A 23688-nucleotide genomic window follows, 5' to 3' on the forward strand; every position below is an offset into this window, starting at 1 on the left:
GGAACCAGAATCAGGTTTATGTTTGTGAGACCATGCAGAAAAAGATGGTTCATGTTATATCACCTGTAAACATCACAGATCAGTACTGACAAACTGTTCATTATTAGCTTGACAATGTCATCTCCTCCTTTTACCAAGACAGAAGTGAATCGGACAGTTACTGTTGCATGAATGTGCGTCAAGCTACTCTGCTGTTGTGGTGTAAGAAAAAACAGGCAGCTGATAAGAGTATGAGACACGAGCTGTTGATAACAGCGACTAAGTTTCTCTGCTGTATTTTCAAAGATTATTCCACTGAATGGCCAATCCAGGTGAGGCTTGCATCACCTTGGGAATTAGGTCAGACCCCCCTTTCTCAGTAGTGAATATAAATTATTAGAGCAAACTTTTGTTTGTTTTACTTCTCTATCTTTTAATTCATCATAGGGGAGCAAACAATTTTCAGTTTTCCATGAATGTTGTGTGAACATTAGGAACCTGAAGGTTCTCTTGAAGGTTTTATTACAGAAAGTGTTGGTTTGAAACTCATGACCAAAATAGCCATACATTCCAGGGAGCCTCCCAAAAAACCCCTGGGGGTCCCTGGACCCCACTTTGAGGACCGCTGCTCTAAATAAGCGTTAAAGAAGATTCCTAGAACCTTCTTTAAAGGTTGCAAACGTCCCCTGAAGGTTATCCATTTTCTGGGATGTCTGTAATATATCTCTTGATTTTTTGTGACCTTATAATTGATTTGACCGAGTTGACATCAGAATATCATTATATGTCAGAGGTTTTGAGCTGCCTTGTTAAGTAAAGCCTGTTTGCTGATGAGTCAGTTTACAGTGGAAATGTTCATATTTAGCTGCAGTGAAATACAAAAATGACTTTCAATAAACTGTTAAAAAAATGCATTGCTGAATTTTTACTTTGACTTTCCCATACTGGTAATAAGGGCTTTTGGTGCCTGATGAAGTTTATTAAACCACTAAAGGTATTCTTTTTTCAGGTGTAAAGACATGTTTATCTATTTATTATTTCTTTATTCAAGCTCACACATACAATGCACACAGTATCAATTGAAGAAAAACAATAAATAAATAATTTCTGATAAAACAAAAGAACAGGAGGATCAAAGTCTGGAAAGTAAGACAGGACATCAAAGTGTCTGCAGACCTGTGTGTATTCCCCAACCAAGAGCACGAACTTGAATATAGTTAGGTCTGTTTCATTAATCATTCAGAGGGAGGACAGACTGAATCACACAGAAGTAGGCGTATATGATGAAAATTCATGACACGCACCTTCAGCATGTATTACAGTGACGAAGGTGAAATGACAAAAAGTGATCAATTAATAATTAGCCCCCATATGTGCAATTACATAAAAGTACCTTCCCGCTCTTCTAAAAGTGCAGTCAGTGGTTGCTTGTCACACACTTTGATGACTAGTCATGTGGACACCAGTAGGCTGTGGCTGTTAGGAGTCTTTAAATCCTGGCCATATCAATAATTTTAAAGTTGCTAGTAGAAAATCATTTGTACGAACAATAAATATTGTAAGGTTTTATTATTTTTAAGCTATAAAAAGTAATGTGTAATAGCCTTTGAAATGTTAAAGGAAGAATGTGCACCCAAATTAACATAGAGAAAATTAACAAATGAATGAAGTGAAATGAATGAAATGATATAGTGTATCTGTGTAGATATTCAATAACTTTGGCAGAGCTACTATTCCATTACTTGTTTATTATGTTAACTTGACTGGATTGAGGGCAGTTTTTGCTCTTAACTCAAAGAACTCATGTTAGGTGTTACAGTTTTTGACTTCTTAATCTGCTTGAATGCTTCTTGAAGCTCTAAATGGATTCTACCAGTTGTGAGTGCTGTGTATGTCCACATATGAACAAAAGCTTTTATAAATAAGCAACCAGAGATTTTCTTTGTGTGGACATGCACCACAATCATCGTGGATTGTAAAATTACTTGGAAAAAGCAACACTTTGACATGTAAGGGCAACATTTAGCCTGACTCACCATTTCAGAAACTTTTCTCAGGCATTGACACATGCAAAACACCAGAATGTGTTATGCAATTTTATATTCAAAATGTAAAACTTCCAATAAGTGCAAAAGAGTGTTTAAGAGGCGGCAAAGGTGCTGTGAGTTGAAAGCTGTGCCCATCGATGAAGACAGCTGATCCTGCTAAATGCAGCTTCCTCACAGTGTGTTCCTGCCAGAGAACCATCTACACCTGTCTTGTTGCTCTGTTAAATGGAGAAGACAGTACAGTAAGACTCACAATACTTAAACTGAAGGAAGGATGCACTGATACACCTAAGAGAGAGAAGTCACTTGGGAAGAGTAGAGAACTGAAAGGGTCACTAGTTTAGAGTTGTCAAAGCTAAAAGTTCCACTGTTTCATGTGCATTATTACATAAGAGCTCTCTGCAGTCAGCCTGAAACAAAAAGGAATGGATACGTCTGTCTGCTTTATGAAATATGTATTTTGGAGTAAACAATTTATGTGTTAAATTTAGAGGCTATTTTTTCAAATATTGCAGTCCAGCATCTCAGGTTTATTTAAAAAAAAATCCTCAAATGTCTGTGCTACTTTTTTCAGCCTCAGTTATATAGGTACTGTATAAGATATTTTATAACAGCCTTTAGAAGCGAAAACCTTGAAAAAAATTTTTTTTCAAAGAAAATGTAACCGTCTTTTGATTAGCCATTTTTTTCTTTGGGCATCTGGGCAGAATATTAATGAGAGGGGTTGGATTGAAACCAAAACAGTAAAGTTAAAACCAAAACTTTGAGCATAGGAAAGATATTGAATACACTAGCTTTGAGGATTATGAAACATAAAAAAAAAATCCTGATAAAAGCTACTATACTGGTTGCATTGCAGTACTAAACATAGCAGGTAGCAGATGAGCACAGACAATATTAAAGACAAAGAAAAGAAAGAGCTGCAGCCTTCTTACATAATGCATGAAACATTGTTCACAACAATGTTCTCACCACAGTTCAAGAGCAAACATGAAATTTCTGACTTCCTAACATCTAGGAGCCTGCAAACCCCAACCTGTTCTGGTAACAGATGAGCTGCATACTGTTTTTCTTACCTAACAGCACTTGCTCAATTTCCTCACTCTCCTCCACAGCTACAGGTTTCAACAGCAGGGCAAAGAACACAGCAACACCTATCACCTGTGAGCAAAAACAAGCCGTGGAAAATGAACGCAGAACACAGAAATATAAAAAAAATGACCTTATAAACAAATTGCATTATTTTATAGAAAGTAAATTATCTTTAACATAGCCATATTATCACAGTGACTAGAGTGACATGCTGGAAACATATAGTACAGCTTGTAGACTAAATGCTGCATTAGGCGACTTTTTAAGAGGAGCAGTTGGATGCAGTTAAAATTTCCCATCTTTACCAACCTTGAGAGGCTGCAGGATAAAGATGCTCTGGAAGAGGGAGAGGCCCAGAGACATGACCCACTTGGTGGACTTTTCTTTGCCGTACTGAAAGCCGTACAGCAGGGTGAAGTAAGTGGACACTCCACTGATGGACAGCAACAGGAACCAGCCCACAAACACGCACCACCAGGGCAGCCAGCAGCCCCCCGACCTCTCCTTCTTCTTCTTCACGGAAGGTGGGCTTGGCCAAGGAGAAGAAAGGAAAGAGAAAATTAGATGTTCCAGTTATCTAAAACCAGTGATATTTCTATTCTATACAGATATTTTTGTTTCTGTGTTTGCGTGTTGGCTGGAGTGCTGACCAGTAGATCAAGTGGCTGCTGAAGACCATCTCAGCCTTGCGAACCAGCAGATTAGTGATGTTGAGGGCATGCTGGTACTCTTGTGGACATGGGAAGTTTTTTCCATCCAATTTTTCCAAGCCCATCAAGAGGTGGCAGAGACCAGCTAGGAGGAACTTGCTGCAGTAGACCCAGTGGAGGTCACTCTCAGTCTCCCCTGTCACAAGATTACAGAGAAACCCGCAGGTAATTACATTTCTCTGCACAGCGTGGCCATTCCAGGACTTGAGGTTTCTTTCTTTGAGAAGAAAGGGTTTTATTTTTGCCTTTGCTGCAGAAAGCAGTGTTGCCTCTTTGACTGATCAGAGAGAGAAAAATAATTTGCCTAAAAACGATGTGTGAAAAGGTCTGGTGATATTCTATATTTTTATAACCGTCAACAATGAACAGGACCACTGTAACCTATTTTAAGTCTAACTCATGCACGTCCTGCTGCTGTAGATGCTCACTAGTGCATCAAATCCGCAAATGTAAATTCTCCCTTAAACATGATGTATAAAACATTTGCTAAAAATTACAGTGTCCAGTTATTTTGGGAGTTATTTTGCCATCATTAATAGTATATATTTGTGACCTGTTTTCCAACTAGAAATTAATGGGCTTTGAGAATCAAAAAGGTTTGGGAAGATGGAGAGTGTTGAGCGATACATTCAGCTGGTTTGATTGTTTCATGGGATGTGTTGACAAATGTATAAAATATCCAGCGTTATCCTTGCATCCCTGCATCACAATATATCTATGCCCTCACAGGACACATTCATGTTTAATTTTTGCTGTAATTCTCTTGTCTGCTTAGCACAAGCTACACTTGACTGTCCGTTTTTCTTCTTTTCTTCTATTATGTAAATGCAATTTAATGTGTTTAAATTTTAAGCTAGATTGTACAGTACAGACAGTAAAACAACTAGTCATGATATCAGAAGGTAATCAATGTTTGTTATTTTTCTGTTACAGAAAATAAATAAATCAAAAGAAAAACCTTGCATAAGTTGAATGAGTTCATGCAGCCTTTCCAAGGCAGGACCAAGGTCAGTGGTGGACTCCAGCCTGTATGTCTCTGACATCTTGTTCCTCTTACTTCTGCTCACCAGAGAAATCATCTCCTCTGTATCCTAGCAGGGATGCACAACAAACACCCAATGCTACATGTCCAGTATACTATTTGATCAAATTAATAGTAAAGTAGTGCATGTCAAAGCCACGCATTAACTGTAACATAAACTGAATGGACAGTGTGTTTCTGGGCTAACAAGTACAGTGATGAGGGAAGTATAATTTATCAGGGTAATGCACAAAACAAGTCACATAAAAATGCTGAGCACACTCTCACACCTTCAGAAGAGTTGGTATGTTAACTGGGGGGGGTCTGAAGTTCTCCTCATAGTTGTCTTTTTTAGATTTCGAAATAATGCGAGGACGGACGCTTCGAAAGATGGTGATGATGAGGATGTTAATTGGGAACATGAGGAGACCACTCTGCACCCCCACCATGATTTCCTGCCAGGTAATTTCCAATGAACCTGGAGAGATGCAAAAACAAGGATAACAATGGTTGTTGATGTGACTAAATGTAAAAACTTGCCAAGAAACATTACTACTTCTACATATTGAGACTGGAACAGAACTCTGTGTGTCACTGGTTACTTTGTGAAGAAGGACTCCAGATTTTATTTGTTCATAAGAAAAAAGTCAGGTTAGGATGTAAAAAGAAAAACAAGAAAGGAAAGGAAATGAGCAATGTAGGCTGATTTTTTGTTTGTTACTGAATATTGTAACCATAAACCTTGTGGTTGTTTAAAAACATTTTTATGATGTTTTGGGACAATTTTTTTCAGGCAATTAACACTTGTCTTATGACTAGTTTTGTAAAAAAAAAAAAAAAAAGTCACAGGTTCAAAAAAAAAAAAAAATGCTGAATTGTATTGATATTTGAATATTAATCATTCATCCCCTTTGCTGGGGAATAGTGTGACATAGCAGATACTTATGATTTCATTTTAGCTAACATAATACAAGTGTAAAATGTAAAATCTCAAACACAGGTGCACAGAGAAAACAGCAACTGTAACTGTAATCTCATAATAATAATTACTTTCTTTTGCCTGCAGGTGGCGTCATCAATGGGTGCACATCTGCAGGTTTCACTGCTGCTGTGCAGAGCTGATCTGACAATGACTAAACAGCTCCCTCGTGTGGACAATCTGCATTCAACTAAGTGTGACCGAGTGAGTTTGTGAGATATAAGCTGATTATTATCTTTAAAAAAAATACAATGATCATTGTGACTAGCTCTGTGAATATTCTCAATTCTCAATATTGATATTGCTGATTAAATACACCCACGTGTAAACACACTTTTCACTTTTCAACACCTATGACCTCTGGTAAGAGCAACAAACAAGTATTGTGTACAAGTTTGTAAAGGTGGCTCCACTCTCTCATCCCACACACATTCTATTCATTTATTGCTGCGGGGCTTTACTGACGCCTCCATAGTTGGAAATGTTTCGCTTGCACATGTGGAAGCAGAATTGCTGGAGATAATCCAGTTTATCAACAATATCAACAGGGAGCCAATTAACTTGTTTTTGAAATTACACCCTTTGCTCCAGCTCACATTGCTGGCTTCAACTTTTTGACCTTTAATCCAAAAGAAATCTGCTCATTATATTACATTTTATATATGTGTGTCTCAATATACTGACTGTCTTGACTGTGGGTTTATTGTGCAAATGGCTAATGGTTTTCAGATGCCTAAAACACAATTATTATCAACCTAAAACAGCACTGTTTGAATTAGTTTCCCTCTTGAAGAAACTTTGCTCTTCAGATGCGTAAAGCTTAGAAACGGTCTTGTAATTCACCTAATGCAAAAAGTACTGGGGAGTTCTCATCCATAGGAATGTTCCAGAAGGCAATATTGATGGCCATGGTGCAGAGGAGCAGGCTCATGCAGCAAGAGACCCTCTGGGCACGTGTGAACGGACTACGTGAGGGAGGATCCACAATGGACACCCAGATGTGTTCATCCCTAAAGCCAGTTGATGTTCTGCTCTGGAAAATATTCCTGACAGGGAGAAGCAGAAACCCATCATGAAGCTAGTCAATTAACATGACTTTCTCAAGAGCTTAGTTGGTGTATTTCAGCAGTGTATCGTGGACCAACTCTGACCTGAAGCTGGCTATCTCGTTGCTCCTTGCAGCGTTGAAAGTTTTCTTTGTCATGCCGTCTCCACGGTCAGCACTCAGCCAGCAGCCACAAAAGAAGTGAAACACATGATGTGTTTGCAGGTCTTGTACGGTCACCTTGTTTATATACCTTTTTAAAAGGGAAGTTCATAACACAAAAAGACTATACATTTACTATATGAGTAACTGTATGCGAGAAATGCAAGTATTAGATAACATTTCAGCTACAATTGTCAGGTTTGCAAAATGGGAGCATCAAATGGTAGCAAAAGGAGAGAAAAATATTGTGACACAAATCATCATACATGTGTAAAGATAGCATCAACACCTAATGATGGATTTGGTATAGTATCTTACTGGAAGTACTACAGTGCTTTATATTGCCCAAAGGATTTTGTGTGATTCTTTATTACCAATCTTATTTTTATACTACACTATAGCCCAGAACTATTCTCCACTGAAGTGTGTGTGTATGCATGTGTACGGTAGGCTCGTTGCTCTGAGTGGTATTTAATAAGAAGTGATAATGAGTTGGTGCTAAATGATGAGGCAGACCTGACATTTTGTGTCAAGTGTTACTGTGAAGAAGAGAGGCAGTAAACGCTACCTGCACACAGCTCTAACACCCCTGTTTACAGGTTTACACTGACGCCCGCCAGTTATGTTCAGTGCAAAGCTGAATCAATCCAAGCATAAAAAACACAAGTATTTGAGTATCACTTTAAGGTATGACCTAAAAAAATCACATAAAGCTACTTCTAAACTTCATTTATACTTGTTTACAAGACAATTATGCCATCCTCACGTAGCCACCATAGAAAACTTCTACAATTAGCATTTCTATGTATCTGAAAGAAAAAAAGGCAAAGCACAGTGCCTGGAGATGGTGTACAACTAAATATATTAATTGCTATTGAAGTGTGCTCAGTCTCAGCCTCTAGTACCATGATGGGTGACCTCCAGAGTTGTCGTGCTGCAGCCTGACGTTTTGCACTTCGCCAAGTGGGAAGGGTGTGGCCAATAGGAACATATCGACAGCTCCTCTCTCAAACACAGGCTTATCAGGATCTGTGAGGGTGTGTATTTCGCTCTCTCCGTCTGAGCCAATCAGCTTCACTGTGACCTATAGGATAACACAATGTACTGATGCAACAGCACTGGTTTCACACATCAGTGACCTGAACCAGGATTGTATAAAGGGCCACAATTGAGTGTACTTCACACAACTCCCAACCATTTTCTAGAGCAAACTGTCAAACATCATTGCATGATATTACAGTTGGGGAAAGCATGTATTATTAAGACTATTCTTTTTTCATGAAATCAGATAGCATTTTGAAAAATTGTGAACATATCCTCCTAAATTCATATTATTGATGTCAGAATGGCCACATTTGCTTGTTTGCCTTCTGGATTAGATTAGTACCGTTCTTTAGCATGTGAATCCTAATGACTGCCTGAAAGGCTGCTCCCCTCAGGGTACGCCACAGCAGATTGCCGCATATTCTAGTCTGGCATGAAAGGTGGATAATATACAGTAATCTGAAGTTTACACAATCTGTATAAAACAGGCATAAACTGCTTTATTGTAAACAACTTTAAGCCACATATACCCTCAGAGAAAGGATTATTCTACGAGCTATTTTAGAAGAGAAATAAAAAAAGAAATAAATCATAATTCTGTGAATGAAAGAAGACTCTTACATTGGCAGTCGTCCCAGCATTCTTGCGATGGCCAGTTTGGACGCCGATCAGATAGTTGTATTGAGCACCTGGGTGGTTGTCTTCCAGCAGAGTCATCTTCCTCTAATAGTTCAACATAAAATCATTGTAGGGCATAAATATGAATGTACTGGCAAAAAACTGATTTATTTTTGGAGAAGAGTTTAATTTCCAAAAAAGATATCCACCATTAAAAAAATGACATCATTTATCATGGCTTAATGGTGGGAGATGATTATGCTTATAAATAGTTCATAATCAAGAACAGAGTTTATATTTTTCTAATGTGACCTGATGAGTTTTCTCGTAGCTGAATTGTGAGACCTGTGAGAGCTGTATGGAGAGACTGACCTTAGAGCGTGACCTGCGGTCAGCATAGCAGGCCCATAGCAGAGTGAGCAGGTAAAGGCCGAAGAAAGCGCACAGCAGTGCCAGCACCACATAGTTCTCAGACACAGTAGCAAACAGCTCTGCCGTTCGAGATATGTCCACGTAGTTTGGCATCACAAAGAAGGAGCTCCCAAACAGAGTGAGGTGGTTACACAGACACTGTGTGCGCTCTGGAGTGCTTTTCTCTCCCACCTTAGACAATGACAGCCCATCAATGTCTGATATGCAACTGATGCTAGACAACTAGAACATGACTGAACATGCAGAGCCAAAGAAATACAGCCAAAGTTTATCAGACTTTATCCAGGTGGAAACTCACCTGGCAGCCATCTCTGCTCCACATCTCACTCTCTGTGTCCCAGTAAAGGCACTTGCTCATAAAAGAAGTGATACTGAGTGTCATGTCTGGCTCCCATGTGGAATTGAAGAGTCTGATGTCAACATACCAGACTCCAGGAGTCTGCTCTAACATCTCTGGGGTTATCATCCAGCGATAGCCTCCTGTAGCAAAAAGCAGCTAGTATTACAGTCTGCCAGACAGTGTCTCTGGCTATAGCAGACATGATTTGTCTATCTGACATATTAATACAGGAAAGAGTAGGGGCACATACATATGAAGAAATTATTATGCTAAATAAGTGTGTCTTTTAGTTTTTTGTGTTGTTATTCGTGTCAGCCTGGATCAGATTATTCTACTGCTACAGATACAGAGGATTTCACATGTAAAATCACTCATGAATATTAAACTTAAGTAGTAAAAATAACAGAAATCAGAGGTCCTGGTACAGTAGTAAATCAACACCTGCTAAAAGTGATGGTTACCTGTTGGGCTCAAGATGGTTGTGGTGTTGGAGTATGTAGGAGTAGGAGGTGACCCACGAGACAGAGTAAGAATTAGTGACACATTGGCACTAGGAACAGCACTGAAGATGACGGTCATATTAGGGTCTGATATGTTGATTGTGTTCAGTACTTTTGAGTCTTTCTCAAACACAACAGTGCGAGTCATTAGTGTTGAAGAATTTTGACGAGGCAGAAAGATCTGGAGAAGCCAGGGAAAGCAGGTATCGTGTCATAATACAAACAAACAATATCAGAACCGAAGACAGCAAAATCTTCACATATAGAACAGGGAGTTGGCAGGGAATTATTTTGGACGGCACAAAATACCAACATGACTTTGTTGCTCTATAGTGAGCCTCCCAGTAAGAATCATTATTTCTTCTTCTTCATTTTAATACATGCATATTAACCTAAGCTATAGCCTAAATTTATAGAGTGTTTCTTTATTTAGGACAAAAATAAATGATGTGAGCTCTGTGTGGATAAGTGGAAAGTGAGATTCATTTTCTTACTAAGAGATGAAACAAGAGTCAATTAAAAAAAAAAAAAAGGAATGTAATGGAAAAGAAATTCAGGTGTACAAAAGATTACAAAATCGAATTGTTATTTTACACAGATGTTTCTAACTCTATGAAGTCGCTGAAAAGAAGGCAAGATACACTTCATTATATTTTATTTATATTTTATCAGTCTTGACTTTGATATATCTAGCATGTTATGGTAACATTTACTTTATTAGTAATATACATATTTATTGTTGTAGAAATGAAGGCTTGTAAATGAGATTATGTAAATTATATGAATTGGTATTCTTAATTTTTTGATTTTGTTTAGTATCATTTTTAAGTATATAATCTTTTGCAAAATAGTTGGATTTGGCATATGTATATGCATGACAACAATTACTCACAATAAAAACATGACAATAAAAAACAAAAAAAACAAAAACCTTACTCTTATTGGTAGTGGAAATAGTACAGTATATTTAGCTTTTTACCTTCCCAGTTTGCAACAGACAATTCTTGTGTTTCTGTGCTTTTGATTGCTAACCCCACTGCTGATGCAGGAAGGATAAACACAGTAATGTGCTAAGTGCTTTGATAAACATGGTGTCACAAGCTGCTTTTTATCACCTGCCAGTGAGGAGCTTTACTGTGTGCACTCTGACTAACCTTTGTAATAACAGTCGTTTTTGTAACATCTCAATTTCACCTCTGCCATTTTCAAAATTGCACTGATCGGCCCAAGGGAGGCACTGTAATGTTGAATTGTCTGACGTTTGCTTGCTACCTTCCTGCAAAAAATTAGCACTATAGTTCAAATGACACAATACTAAATTCTGCTGTTGGCTGTACCTCTATCATCTCTGTCAGGTTTCTCAGCTTGATGTCAGAGTCTCCGTTATTGAGTAAAAGGCTGCAAACAGTTCCTGAGATGTCATTATTGGGATGGGGATTCCCTGAGAAGGTAGTCATCTAAGACGGACAAAAGCTCTGGTTAACATGCTGTAGGTGACAACAAAGATACAAACACACACACAAATGATGATAACACACACAGACCTGAGCGGTGATTGTGCTTGCCTTTCCAAGCTGAGCCTCAAGTGCTGAATATGAGGGGAGTATGATGAACTCACCATCTGTCTCTGAGCCCAGCACTGCATTGCCAAAGTCAGCAGGTTTGCGACTGAGGGAAGGGAAATAAAATTGAACTGTATATCAGTTTCTAATAGTACAAAAGCAATAAAATAAAATAAAATAAAAATAATAGGTTACAGTGATAGCGGTTAGACAGAGGACTGATATTCTAAAAGAAAATACTAACCTGCTTTGGTACATGGTGCCTGTTGGGTGCCTGAAGACAAATTCCTTTGTGCTATTTTTGCCCAGCAGCACAGAGACTTGGCGAAAGATCTCAAAGACCTTCTCAAACAAAGACTGTAGGGGGAAAATGCAACATTACCTGACTGTAAGAGCCATAATGACTGGGTATGACTGCTTGTGTGTCATAGTCTCACATCCTTTTGAACTTACTGTAGGGTTTGGGTTAGCCTGGATGTCACATTTTTTCATTGAGAGCAGGAGGATGCCAGCACTACAGTTAATGATGTGACTCATAGTGTCATTGTTTGCAAATCTAAGTTTTTTAGTGCCTTCCAACAAATACTCAATGAACCTGTCCTGTGAAAGGGACAAACAGACACGCTCTAAGCATAAAAAGAGGTGAATATTGTGATAGCACTGATATAACAAGAGTTTTCACAGGCTTCGTCAGGGACGGTACTCACCCTGTTGTCATTTGTTGGCTCCCCTTCTGTTGTTTCCATTCGCAGTAGTTCTTTATCTGCTTCCTGTCTCAGGAAAACAGAACTTGTAAACATTGAGGCATAATTAACAAAAGGCATTTCACTGTACTATTCAGTGGCCGTGGTCGCGATTAATGGGTCAAACAGTCTGTATATAAAATGAATGAGGCATCTCTCACCTGGAGGAGTGTGTTAATGTTTTCAACAGCTGAACCCATGTCATCTACATTCCTTTTTCGTCCTAAAATCAAAGTGGGTGTGTTTGAGAAGTAGAGAAAGAGAGAGGCAGATTTTGACTGTTGTTCTTCACGTTTATTTTTGCTGGAACTGAGGATGACATAATGTTTCAATCTGACTTACGAGATCTGCTTGCATGACTGGGCCCTATTGTATTCTGCAAATAAAAACATGAAAAAAACCAACATGAAAATTCAGTCTGGATGTTTATCTGGCTTCTTACTGACAGCGTGCAATGTATTTCTTACCTTTGTGTTTGATGAAGACTGCAAATCTTTAAAACAAGAGCATATTGAATGTGAAGTGGGAAAAGAAATGAAACCGTAATACACTTTACTCAGTTGTTATGAATGCCAGAGAAGAAAGGAAGAAAGTAAGACATAAAGGAAAGGGAAGAAAGGATGGCCGTAAAGCAGTGATAAGGGAGCTGCTGTGACATACTGTGGGTGCAGATGAAGCCTCGTCTCTGGTTACAGTCTGATGTAATGAAGAGCTGAAGAGGAGTCAGCTTCATGTATGTGCAGTTGGACTCTGAAACATCACCATTTTCTGTTTTGGAAAGAAGTGTGAATGCACATAGACACACACAGTTGCATTACACAAACTCAATGAAGACAAAAACCATTCAGGCTGCAACTGTTGATTGATCTGTCAATCATTTTTCAGACAATTCAGTCAATAAAATATCATACAATAATGAAAAATGCCCATCACAAGTTCCCAGAGCCCTGAATTATGTCTTCTAATTGCTTGTTTTTTCTGTCTAACCTAATATTAAATCTAATAATATAACTCTGACAAATGTGGCAAATCCTCATATTTTAGAAGTTGGAAGCAGAGATTGTTATTTTTTCCTGATAAATGAGTTTGACCTGATAGTGGGGTTTACATGTAACATACTAATGGCTTTTACCTCACCTCAGCAGTGAAGCTTTGAAAGAAATCAGATGCAATGTTTATCGAAGTTCTCCACGATTTAAATATTTTGCACAGTAATTTCACAATGCACTAAATGCACTATAGTCTAGTGTCATGGATAAACTAAAAGTTATTTAATAAGAAATAACAAGATGTAGCTCATTTCTTATTTCTAAATCTCTTGAGTACCTACTGATTTTGTATTGCTTAGTTGTTTGAGAAAATATTTTGATATAAATCAGAATTTTGTTAATTTTGATATTGTCCTGCAAAAGCTCATACTGTTGTTTGTCTCAAGACAACATTAAACTTGTGCATTTGAGAAACTGTTTTATTTTCTTAGATGAAAAAAAAAATGGTATTAGGCGAGTCAGCCATTTTCTCTTTTAAATCTTGAAACTTTATCTACAAGGCCTCTGCTGATAAATCAAATGAAATAACCTGAAAAGAAATCATTTTTTTCTTGGGCTCTCCATCAATCTGCATGTGAACCCTGTGGCAGGGGGTCTCAAATAGACACTGCCTGATTTTAAGGATCATGAGGCAAAAACACACACAAAAAAAAAACCAAACAAAAGACATGATATGTTTGTGTGTGTACTTTACTCACTCATGGCAGGTTCCCCTTGGACCCCCAGCCACCATGTGAAGTTTCTCTCTCTGGTGATGTTCTTCAGGAAATCTTTGATTGGGCTGTTCACCTTCAGGAGTTCCCCTCCTCGCTTTTCACAGGTGCTCCTGGCTTGAAACCAGGTTTTTGATTCCTCAACAAACTCAAAACAGACATGTCTGAAAACAAGATCACACAGGGCAGGGAAATCATTGCCGGGACAGGCCTCAGACTTTTCAGGTAAAGGCAGAAATCCAACTGAAATCCACAAAAAGACAGAGGTTCGGAGTAACATATCCATGGTTATTATAATGTACAGAGCCAAAGCACATAATGCTGTAGGAGCTATGGCTGCAACAGCAAATGAGCAAAATCACTTCCGTATGTCACATGGAAATTAGAGAGCTTTCTCCAGAAAAACCCTGCATATGTTCTCAATACATTAGGAAAATCACTGCAGACACTCAAACAAGATGCAAAGTGAAGGAGGCACTTGGCGTCACCAAAGGCCATACAAGATGAACCTTTCATCTGCAACTGACCAAGGCCAGGTTTCACTTTTTCATTTGCTTGTCAACACGAAAACATCTTTCATCAAACATCTTTTTATCTTCATAAATCCTAATTCCTTAAAAATAAATATTTCATTTTCAATATTTCACTAAATCCCTCTAAATACGCTCTCCATTTATATTTCTACCTCTTGAGAAACATCTCCACTCACTCAGATGAATCTGTATTGCATCTTTTCCAGGATCCGCACTGACGATGGAAATATCGCGAGAGGACACGCAGGAAGCACTCACCATGTGTTTGTGTAACATTTTCATGCAGTGAAATGCAAGGACAGACCTGCGTCCATGGCGGGACATCTGAAGGTAATTTCAGACACGATCTCACACTCTTTGTCCTGCAGAGTCAGATCATTTGAAACGACGCCACAAACGTTGATGTGACAGCTGGGTTCCTGTTTTCTAGCTCGGCGGCTCCGCATAAAAGTAACATTAAACCAGGAAACACATGGATTTCCTGTGTCTTCGCAAGAAACTATAGACACATAGGCGGTGCAGTGACAGTGTCTTTGCCACCACCTTTGCTTGCTCTCTGAAAATAGAGGCGGTTGTTGTAAAAAAAAAAATATATATTTACAAAGACAGCTGTTTAGGTTCATGTATTTAGGAGTATGCTAAGTTTTCAGCTGTCACTGAGAAGTAGTCTGCCCCAAATATCACCTCCACTATTACCTCCACTCATATATAGATTATGACACAACGCGTCCTAGGGCACAGATATGTCATATGTTTGGTTATTCCCCCAAACCTTAATGTGTAACCGTGTCTTATTGATGACCACAACACCAAGGGGGCTCCTACAGGAGTTTGTCTGTGGTCCCCTTGACACCTTGTGGTCGTTTTGTGTCTCTTTAATGCCATTGTGCGTGTCTTTCAGGGCGTTTTGTGTCTTTTTGTTGTAGTGTCTCTTTGTAGTCGTTCTTCTGAAGTTTTTGTCTCTCTGTGGTCATTCTGTATCTCTCTAATAATCTTGTATCTCTAAATGGTCATTTACTGTATCTTTGTGGTTGTTATGTGTCCCTTTGTGATTGTTTTTACTCTCTTTGTGGTCATTTCTGTCTGTGGTCATTTTGTTTCTCTCTTTGGTTTTGTGTACCTCCCAACAGTTTTTCCATAGCAGACATTTTGACTCAACAGGAAAGCACAAGTGTAATTAATTTAGTTTAATGATGGCTCACTTCCATTGGGGTCCCATTAACATTTCTGAAATTCAGACATGCATGGTGTGATGTATGATGGCCATGCAGTTTGTTTCTCTTCAACACTACCACACTATTAACCTGATTATTAAACAAAACACTGTATTCAAACTCAGGTTATTGTGGAAATGGGGTCACTGCAAATAATCTGAATGCTTTTATTAAACTATTACCAAGTATTATCACTCTAGTCACAGCCGTGAATGCCTGATGTCAGTCGTTTGATGACACAGTTAATACATTAATCTTTCATGGTCTTGTCAACAGAAGCAGTTAAAAGACGCTGTGAAGGTCATCGGCTCAGGTAGCCTTCTGTTTGCCTCCTACCTCACCATGGTTGGAGATGAGCGTTTCTATGCCAACCAGCTCATGCCCCTGCTGCAAAGGATTGTAGGAGCAGAGATGGCGCATGTGTTGGCAGTGAAGATGATAGGTCTGGGTGTGGTTCCTCTTAACCGCTACCAGGACCCTGCATCATTGGTAAGTATGTCACCTCGCTGTTTGGATTTGACACTTTTCATTTACATCAGAATGGACCCCAGACCCTGTAAGACTTTGTTCTGTTTGTCGTTATGTCTGTTCAGGAAGTGAATGTCCTGGGATTAAAGTTCAAAAACCCTATTGGCATTGCGGCGGGCTTCGACAAGAATGGGGAGGCTGTAGACGGCTTGTACAAACTGGGTTTTGGCTTTGTTGAAGTGGGAACAATCACTCCCAAACCTCAGCAGGGGAACCCCAAACCACGTGTGTTTCGACTCATTACAGATCAAGCCATTATTAACAGGTATCTTTTGAAAAAGTTGCACTATTGTCAATACTCTGACTGACTGTTTTATTGTTGTTGTATCAAAAAGCATTATTATACAATAGATTGTATATATTGTGTTTTACACAAATTGTATTTTGTAGGTTATCACAGTGTTTTTATATTAAAAATGGGGAAAATGTTTTCCATTTTAAATTAACACTTAAATTAAAACTAATTTATTTGTTTCATTATGTTTTAATGGTGTTAAAATATTTCCTTGTGTAAATAATGTTGCATATTAAATTGGGGCAACATTATCTTACTACTAATCTCGCAGTATCTTACAATGAAAACTTGCAAATAAGTCAGAGGGCAGTCTGATATCTGCAGGAAGACAGAAAAAACTAATCCTACAAAAATTTGTAATGTGAAAATGTGCTAAAGCCAGCTTATTCATCTATTTGTTTAGTGAATTCTGGGAATGTTTAGGCAGGCAGAACCAGCAGAACATAAAAGATGGGTCGGCGTGATCTGAAGGGTAATGGGGGCAAGTCCATGTAGTGCTTCATAGGTCAGGCTGGGTACTTTAAAATCAGCTCTAGTGCGTACAGGCAGCTGGTAGCTTTATGGCTGCAATTCATGTCTTTCAAAATATTTTTTATATTGGTCATGTTTTGTACCTAAACACTCCGCTTTTATGTTTATTCAGTGTATTTAACAGGAAAGGAGTCACATTAGTGTTTGTGTTAAAATTGAAACTGAGAGCAAGAGACAATAATAATATTCTTTTTCACAGTGCGTTCAAAAAGATTATGCCTCCTACAGGTTTGCTGCCATAGGGTTTACAGGTTTATCTCATTTTCTTTGCAGTTTTAATTTGTAACACAGATTTAAATGAGCTATATAAAGGAAATCTTTTTCTGATGTTCTTTTCTGTCATCATACCCAGTGAAATTGGTAATTTATGGTAATTGGAGATGGAGATGTTGCAATAGACAATTTACCAGTGAATTAAGAGCTCTGCCAGTTGCAATCTGATTTGAATTATTTAATATTCTACAGAAATTTTTATATTGCGCTTTTGCTATTTAGTGCACTTCATTTTTGTAGTATTAGTTTCATTAATAGGCTGGCAATTTAACAAGTTTGTGTGTGTGTGTGTGTGTGTGTGTGTGTGTGTGTGTGTGTCTCCAGATATGGATTCAACAGCTGTGGTTTGGCAGAAGCACAGCAGAGATTGAAGGCCAGGGAAGAAACACAGCAAGAGCAAAGTAAAGGTTAGCAGGCACTCTGTATGTGACGCTATACTGTAGAGCCTAATGTAAATGTGAAATGAGTCACTGATCCATCTGAAAAAATACCTAGTAGTGTTTTAAAATTGCAACCTGTTTTTCTTTTTCCTCTTTAAAAAAATGTTTATTACTCCAAGTTGTCTGATGTAAATCTGGCACGTTTGGTCTTCTGTGCATTTATCATTTATTGGTCACTTAGTTTGTGATGAGAAGGTCAAGCACTAGCACTAAAATGGGTTTATACATTATTCTGTTGTTTTGTTTTAATGATCTTGACCTACCCTTGTCTCACGTGCTATTGTGTCTGATCCATACCTGCTTACAGCCCATTTAGCACATGAGCAGCCACTGCCCCAGCTGAGTCATGTGTCTGATGATGCTGCTTGTGTTTGTATTTGTCTGAACTTTCCTGTTTTTGTGTGTGTGTGTACGTGCATATGTCTGTGTTTATAGCTGGCCTTCCTCTGGGCATCAACCTGGGGAAGAACAAGCTGTCCCAGGATGCAGGCACAGACTACTTGGAGGGTGTGAGAATCCTGGGCCCACTGGCTGACTACCTGGTGGTCAATGTCAGCAGTCCTAATACGCCGGGTCTCCGGGACCTGCAGGGCAAGGCAGAGCTCCACCAGCTCCTACATACGGTAGGACTCTGTGAATGTTCGTTAAACTACCGCGTTGGGACTCAACATTGACAAAAATAAATGACAAAAATATAAATGTCTTAAATAACTTCAAGTATAATCACTGTAGTTTAGTTATGATACAGAGAGAAATAAAAACAGGACATTTTTTTCTTAATTCCTCACCAAACAAACTAGCAAAGATTTGGTTTTGGTAAATGGGTTCAGAACTGGCTTCAGATGAGATAAAATGCTGTCAAACTCCATCCCTAGGTGCTTGCAGGGTTTGAAAACATTTTTAAAAATTTGTTAAGGGGATGTATTTAAGCTTTAATATGGTGTTAAGTTTCTTTTTAAATAAATTACCTATTCTGTATTTTGTTGTTCAGCTCTTCATCTGTCAAGTTAAATGAAGTGACAGCTTAATTTTTAATCCTTCTCATTCCCAAGGCTTTAGATCTTACAGCACAGTACACAGACCTTCTGTCTAGTTTCCAATAGTTGTAGCCCCCCCTCCCCCCTGATGTACTTACATTCTCATACAATCTCTTCAGGTGTTGAAGGAGCGTGACGCCCTGCAGGGAGAACACAAACCTCCAGTCCTGGTGAAGATTGCTCCTGACCTCACTGCACAGGACAAACGAGACATAGCTGATGTTGTCACTGAGGTTGGTAGTGTATTTGTTATAATCATCTAATTCTCTTATTGTGCCTTTGATTTGATTTTTCTTGCCCCTCTCAATTTCATTTCTTAATAAGCAATTTTTTTGGTCCATGATAGCCATGTTTAATTTCTGTTGTGTTTTGCATTCATGGCGAATGAAATGGTTTGTTAAGGTTTCATTCAGAAGGATTGTGCTCCTTCTCCACGGAGTCTAGTTTTTCCATGGAACATAACCCTTTCCAATGCAAACCTAATCTGGCTAACAAATGAAAACAGGATACTTTTCAAGTTTACACATTCTGCTTTCGTAGAGTTTAATCTGTTTTCTCAAGAATATAGGAAAAAAAAAAAAACTAAACATTAAAACACAGGAAAAGAAGAGAGTTGAAGGTCAGGTCCTGCTCTGCAACAGCACTAATACCTTGAGTCATCCATGATGCTTGCTCTTAGTGCTTCATGGATACAGCACACACCCACACAAGGATGCAGCCCTTTTCTTTGCTTGAATGGCAGTTATATTGCCGGCCAGAGAAATGTGACTCTACAATACAATTGCATTTTAGATCTTTAATCATCTTAGTAATAAAAAAACAAAAACAAAAAACAGAATCCTTCAAAACAAAGTTACAAAGTGCTTTACAAGGTGAAAAACCGAAAAGAAATTTAGCTCTACAATTAAATAAAGTCAGGCAAATGAAAGTGAAGCAAAAGAAAAAATCAGGATACAGTTTAAAATGAAGGACTTGGCTCTTTTTTTCCACTATGTTCTGGTAATCTTATCACTACTTTAGTAGGCTGATATTAGAAAATCCAGAGCAGTGTTTTTGTGCTCATGGGAGCGAGGAGGAGACTAGCCTTAATGGAAGAGACAGTAAGAAGGGGAAAGTAAGCATTTATTTTAACAACTCTGTCCTTCTCTTTGTCACAGTATGCTTCCCATTAGAGGTCTGTGAAAGTCAAATGGCCTTTACTCATAGCCACCCACATAACTGTGTGGGATCTGCTCCTGTAGATGCAGCTACATTAAGTACCAGTCAAATGTTTGGACACACTTTCCTATTCAAGTGAATGGGAAAAATTTTGATTGTGTCCTCAACTCTGTGTATGTTCTGTGTTTGCAGCTGGGAGTGGATGGTTTAATGGTGTCCAACACCACGGTGTCCAGGCCAGAGACGCTTCAGGATCCGCATAAGTCTGAGGTTGGTGGGCTAAGTGGCCAGCCTCTCAAAGACCTCTCTACTAGCATGGTCAGAGAGATGTACAACCTCACTAAAGGTATGTCGTTTTTTGTCAAAATTTTCTGTCCACCTCTTATCGCCTTAGCATCAAGTAAAAATGTCAAAATAATTCACAGTTCCGGCTTCTCAAATTGGAGAATTTGCTATTTTTTCTTATTTTATTATGACAGTAAACTGAGTATTTTTGATTTTTGGAAGTTACATATAAAATACACTCACTGTATGTCAACGTTATTGTAGGCAAAGTACCAATTGTGGGAATTGGTGGAGTGGCCAGTGGGCAGGATGCTATGGATAAGATCCGTGCTGGTGCTTCATTGGTTCAGCTCTACACTGCTCTGACCTATCAGGGACCACCTGTAGTGACAAAGATAAAGCGAGAATTGGAACAACTTCTTAAGTGAGTATGACAGTGAATGGAAATGTTCATGAATCTATGTCTTGGAAATAACATTTTATTCACCAGTTTAATCACTGAGATCTTGGAGCCCAGCTATATCTATAAAAGATCTGACAGGATCACTGAGACACGTTTGCTAAACTTGTCTGACTGTAAAATTATTGGCCCCTTAGGTCAAACTTTAAGTTTTGCCTACAAATAAAATGGTTTAACTCTATGATTGTGTTTCGTCCCTCGTGAAATTTCTTTTTAGTAATGTTTAGTCTCAGTAATTGTTTATATATGATATGTCATAGGCTATAGAAATTATGGGCAAAGCTACAGAATAAGACCCAATAAACTTGAATTAATAATGGTCAAAAAGGTTTCACTCCTCGACTTTAGCATAGGCCTACACGTATAGTGGTATTTCGCAGCAATGCTAATGCGATTCCACAATGTTCAGATCATGTTATTTCATACAGCATGTTTCTCAAAGACTTGCAGCACTAGTTTCCAGAACTTTCCTCCAGTTCCTAACTCTCAGCTGTGTAAAAACATAACATCCTCTGATTCTCACCACACTAATCACTAATTCAGTACCTTTTTTGTATTTTCACAGAGATCAAGGTTTCAGCAGCATATCAGAGGCAGTTGGGGCAGATCACAGGGGAGCAGATTGGTCGACTCATAAGCAGCGCATGCTGAAAGAGATGGTAAATGTTAACACAGACACTCGGGGCTTAGTAGCACCTGTAGCTGCCGCCTCCTCCAACTAGGCAACATGAGTGTCAACTTTTCCTAAACAGAGATGAATGAGTGTTTGTGATAGTCTACCTGTGCATTCAGTCAGCTCTGAGCTGGTTGTCGTTAAAACCATATATTCAGTATTGGTGGTGAGGAGTGCAAAGATTAAATGCACCAAACCTCAGCTATGCCTTTACTTATTAAGTGAATAATGGTAAATCTTTGATGCATTTGCAGTAGTGAGAAGCTGAGGTCAGTTTTTAACTTTATTTCAGACGTCCTTCCTTTTGTTACAGTGTAACAGCAGTTAGTATTTCTCAGGTGCATACTGAGACCAAAATGCTTGAATTTTTCAAACACATGCTCCCTAAACAAATTTTTGCAAATGGATATTACCGACTTTCTTGTGCGTAAAGAAGATAATCTGACATGATGTTTTGCGGATTAAATAGCAAAATTTGTTTGTTGTCCTCCACTTTAGTTATATACAGAAGTTGAAACAATACATTCAAATGTTGACATTGTGTTATTCACTGCCTTAATGACAAATATAGATGTTATAAATCTGAAATGAATGGAAGCGTGCCAACGTTTCTTGAAGACATGTTGATGATGGTACTACACAGCTCAAATGTTGTTTGGGTTTAGGATGAAGGTATTTATTTTGCTATGTGCTTGTGGCAGGGCCGTTCATGGTGAGTGTTTGTGAAGTCTCTGTTTCAATCTATAGTACGTTAGATTGGGTTAAAGCGCCAACAGAAAAACAGAACAGTATACACAGTTAGAACTTCATGTGCTATTTGCAGACGACACATTGCATAATTTCAGTTTTGACATATGTGATGTTTTCAGTTTTTCTGCTATCTGACGCTGACATTGTAGAAAGCTACTTATTTTAGTCAATGGCTCTGTGTACTGGGTATAAAAGATATTTATTTCAGTGTGGGAGATCCACAACTGGAATTAAACTATTCTTAAAGAATAATTATGGTGCTTTTTAAGAATTCTTTGTAATCTGAGTCTTAATTTGATCAAATGTCAACACCTTACACAAGACATTTTTTTATGATATTAAATTATGACTATGTGTTTTGACAAAAAATGGAAGACTGGAGAAATGTGGCATCTGCTGTGGTTATTCATGCACTCCAGAGGATGAATCATACAGACTGTGATGACGGCTCCATCTGCTATATTACCAATTGTCACTTACATTCACAGATTTCAAAATCCATTTGTCAGATTAGCATAAAATTAACTCATCACTTCTTTTCCGCCTTTTAAGTTTCCTTTCACAATGTGTTCCTTTTGCTGTGAAAATGATCCTGTGCGATCATGCAATCAGATTTTTACATGATGTGTTGATGTGTCTATCAAAAAGATGACAAATGCATCACTAAATTTTACATTTGGTCAGGTTATGTTGGTTGTTTGAAAACATCTTCTTTTCCTGCATCTAAAGAACTTGAAACAATGATTACAGAAACATTTATCCTGAGAGGTTACATCCATGTTGTGCTTATTTTTCCACTGGTTTACCATTATAAAAACTCATCGGCTGTGGAATGCAATATGTTCTGTGAGAGGAGGGGTGGAGTAATGCACTTGTTTTGAGAGTCATTTACACTAACTGGAAAATATGCTTCAAAGTACAACAAAAATAAAAAACAAAACAAGGTTACACTGAGGGTGGATCTGAAGTTGTTTTTGTTCTAACAATCACAGAAATCATTTACCACAGTCTGTCTGAGGAGAAACACATTCTCCCTGAACAGAGTGTAGACAACTGATTCTTCCCAATCAGCTGTAGCAGCAGCAAACACAGTGGTGTTCTTTTGTTTTATGAAATGTTCTGGCTTAAAGGAACTAAGTTGAGTTTACTATGTTCCCATCAGCAATAGAGAAAGCCCTTCAAGTCCTCTTCTTATTAGCTGAACTCCCACTCCTTCGAGTCCTTATTAGCTGCGGGCATTGTGGCATCGTATCCCATTGGTGTAGGCTGCTTTATTGTTATTTTTGGGGATTTACCCTCACTCATTGACACGTTGCGAAGCCTTCGTAGCCTATCACAACACTGCATCCTAATCCAAGAATAGACAGCGGTCATTAGACATAGGCAGCAGTACTGTGAGGATCAGCTGTGAGCTGCCAAGCGCCTCCTTCTCCCTGTCCTGAGGGCAAGTCCAAACGGGCTTGTATCCCATATG

At 38.5% G+C, this 23688-nt stretch overlaps 2 protein-coding genes across 4 annotated transcripts; one reads left to right on the plus strand and one right to left on the minus strand.

Annotated features, from left to right (window-relative positions):
• Positions 1-145: 145 nt before the first annotated feature.
• Positions 146-14835, minus strand: pkd1l3 (polycystic kidney disease 1-like 3). 3 transcript variants are annotated; one of them, XM_071488700.1, is made up of 24 exons: positions 14723-14835; positions 14023-14201; positions 12936-13043; positions 12743-12768; positions 12618-12651; positions 12437-12498; positions 12240-12302; positions 11986-12132; positions 11777-11889; positions 11515-11638; positions 11308-11427; positions 9932-10151; positions 9429-9610; positions 9071-9301; positions 8702-8803; positions 7942-8120; positions 6981-7127; positions 6673-6875; positions 5141-5328; positions 4788-4920; positions 3770-3965; positions 3429-3648; positions 3104-3188; positions 146-2245 (listed from the first exon to the last, which is right to left on the minus strand). In XM_071488700.1, exons 1-24 carry the CDS (start codon positions 14734-14736, stop codon positions 2199-2201), a joined length of 3123 nt encoding a protein of 1040 aa, XP_071344801.1. In that variant the 5' UTR covers positions 14737-14835; the 3' UTR covers positions 146-2198. The 3 variants fall into 3 exon arrangements, with proteins under 3 accessions (XP_071344801.1, XP_071344802.1, XP_071344803.1); XM_071488701.1 differs by lacking the exon at positions 11986-12132; XM_071488702.1 differs by lacking the exons at positions 11986-12132; positions 14023-14201; positions 14723-14835 and having other exon boundaries at positions 11589-11638; positions 12936-13013.
• On the plus strand, positions 14798-23168 carry dhodh (dihydroorotate dehydrogenase). Its single transcript, XM_071488705.1, has 9 exons — positions 14798-14900; positions 16061-16273; positions 16378-16577; positions 17736-17818; positions 18287-18474; positions 19008-19121; positions 20239-20392; positions 20596-20755; positions 21357-23168. The coding sequence occupies exons 1-9, from the start codon at positions 14883-14885 to the stop codon at positions 21511-21513; spliced, it is 1287 nt and encodes a 428-aa protein (XP_071344806.1). The 5' UTR covers positions 14798-14882; the 3' UTR covers positions 21514-23168.
• Positions 23169-23688: the final 520 nt, after the last annotated feature.

This window comes from Trachinotus anak, unplaced genomic scaffold, assembly GCF_046630095.1.
Source record: "Trachinotus anak isolate AG129_WGS33_773 ecotype Australia unplaced genomic scaffold, CSIRO_AGI_Tana_v1 ptg000011l, whole genome shotgun sequence".
Lineage (NCBI taxonomy): Eukaryota > Metazoa > Chordata > Actinopteri > Carangiformes > Carangidae > Trachinotus > Trachinotus anak.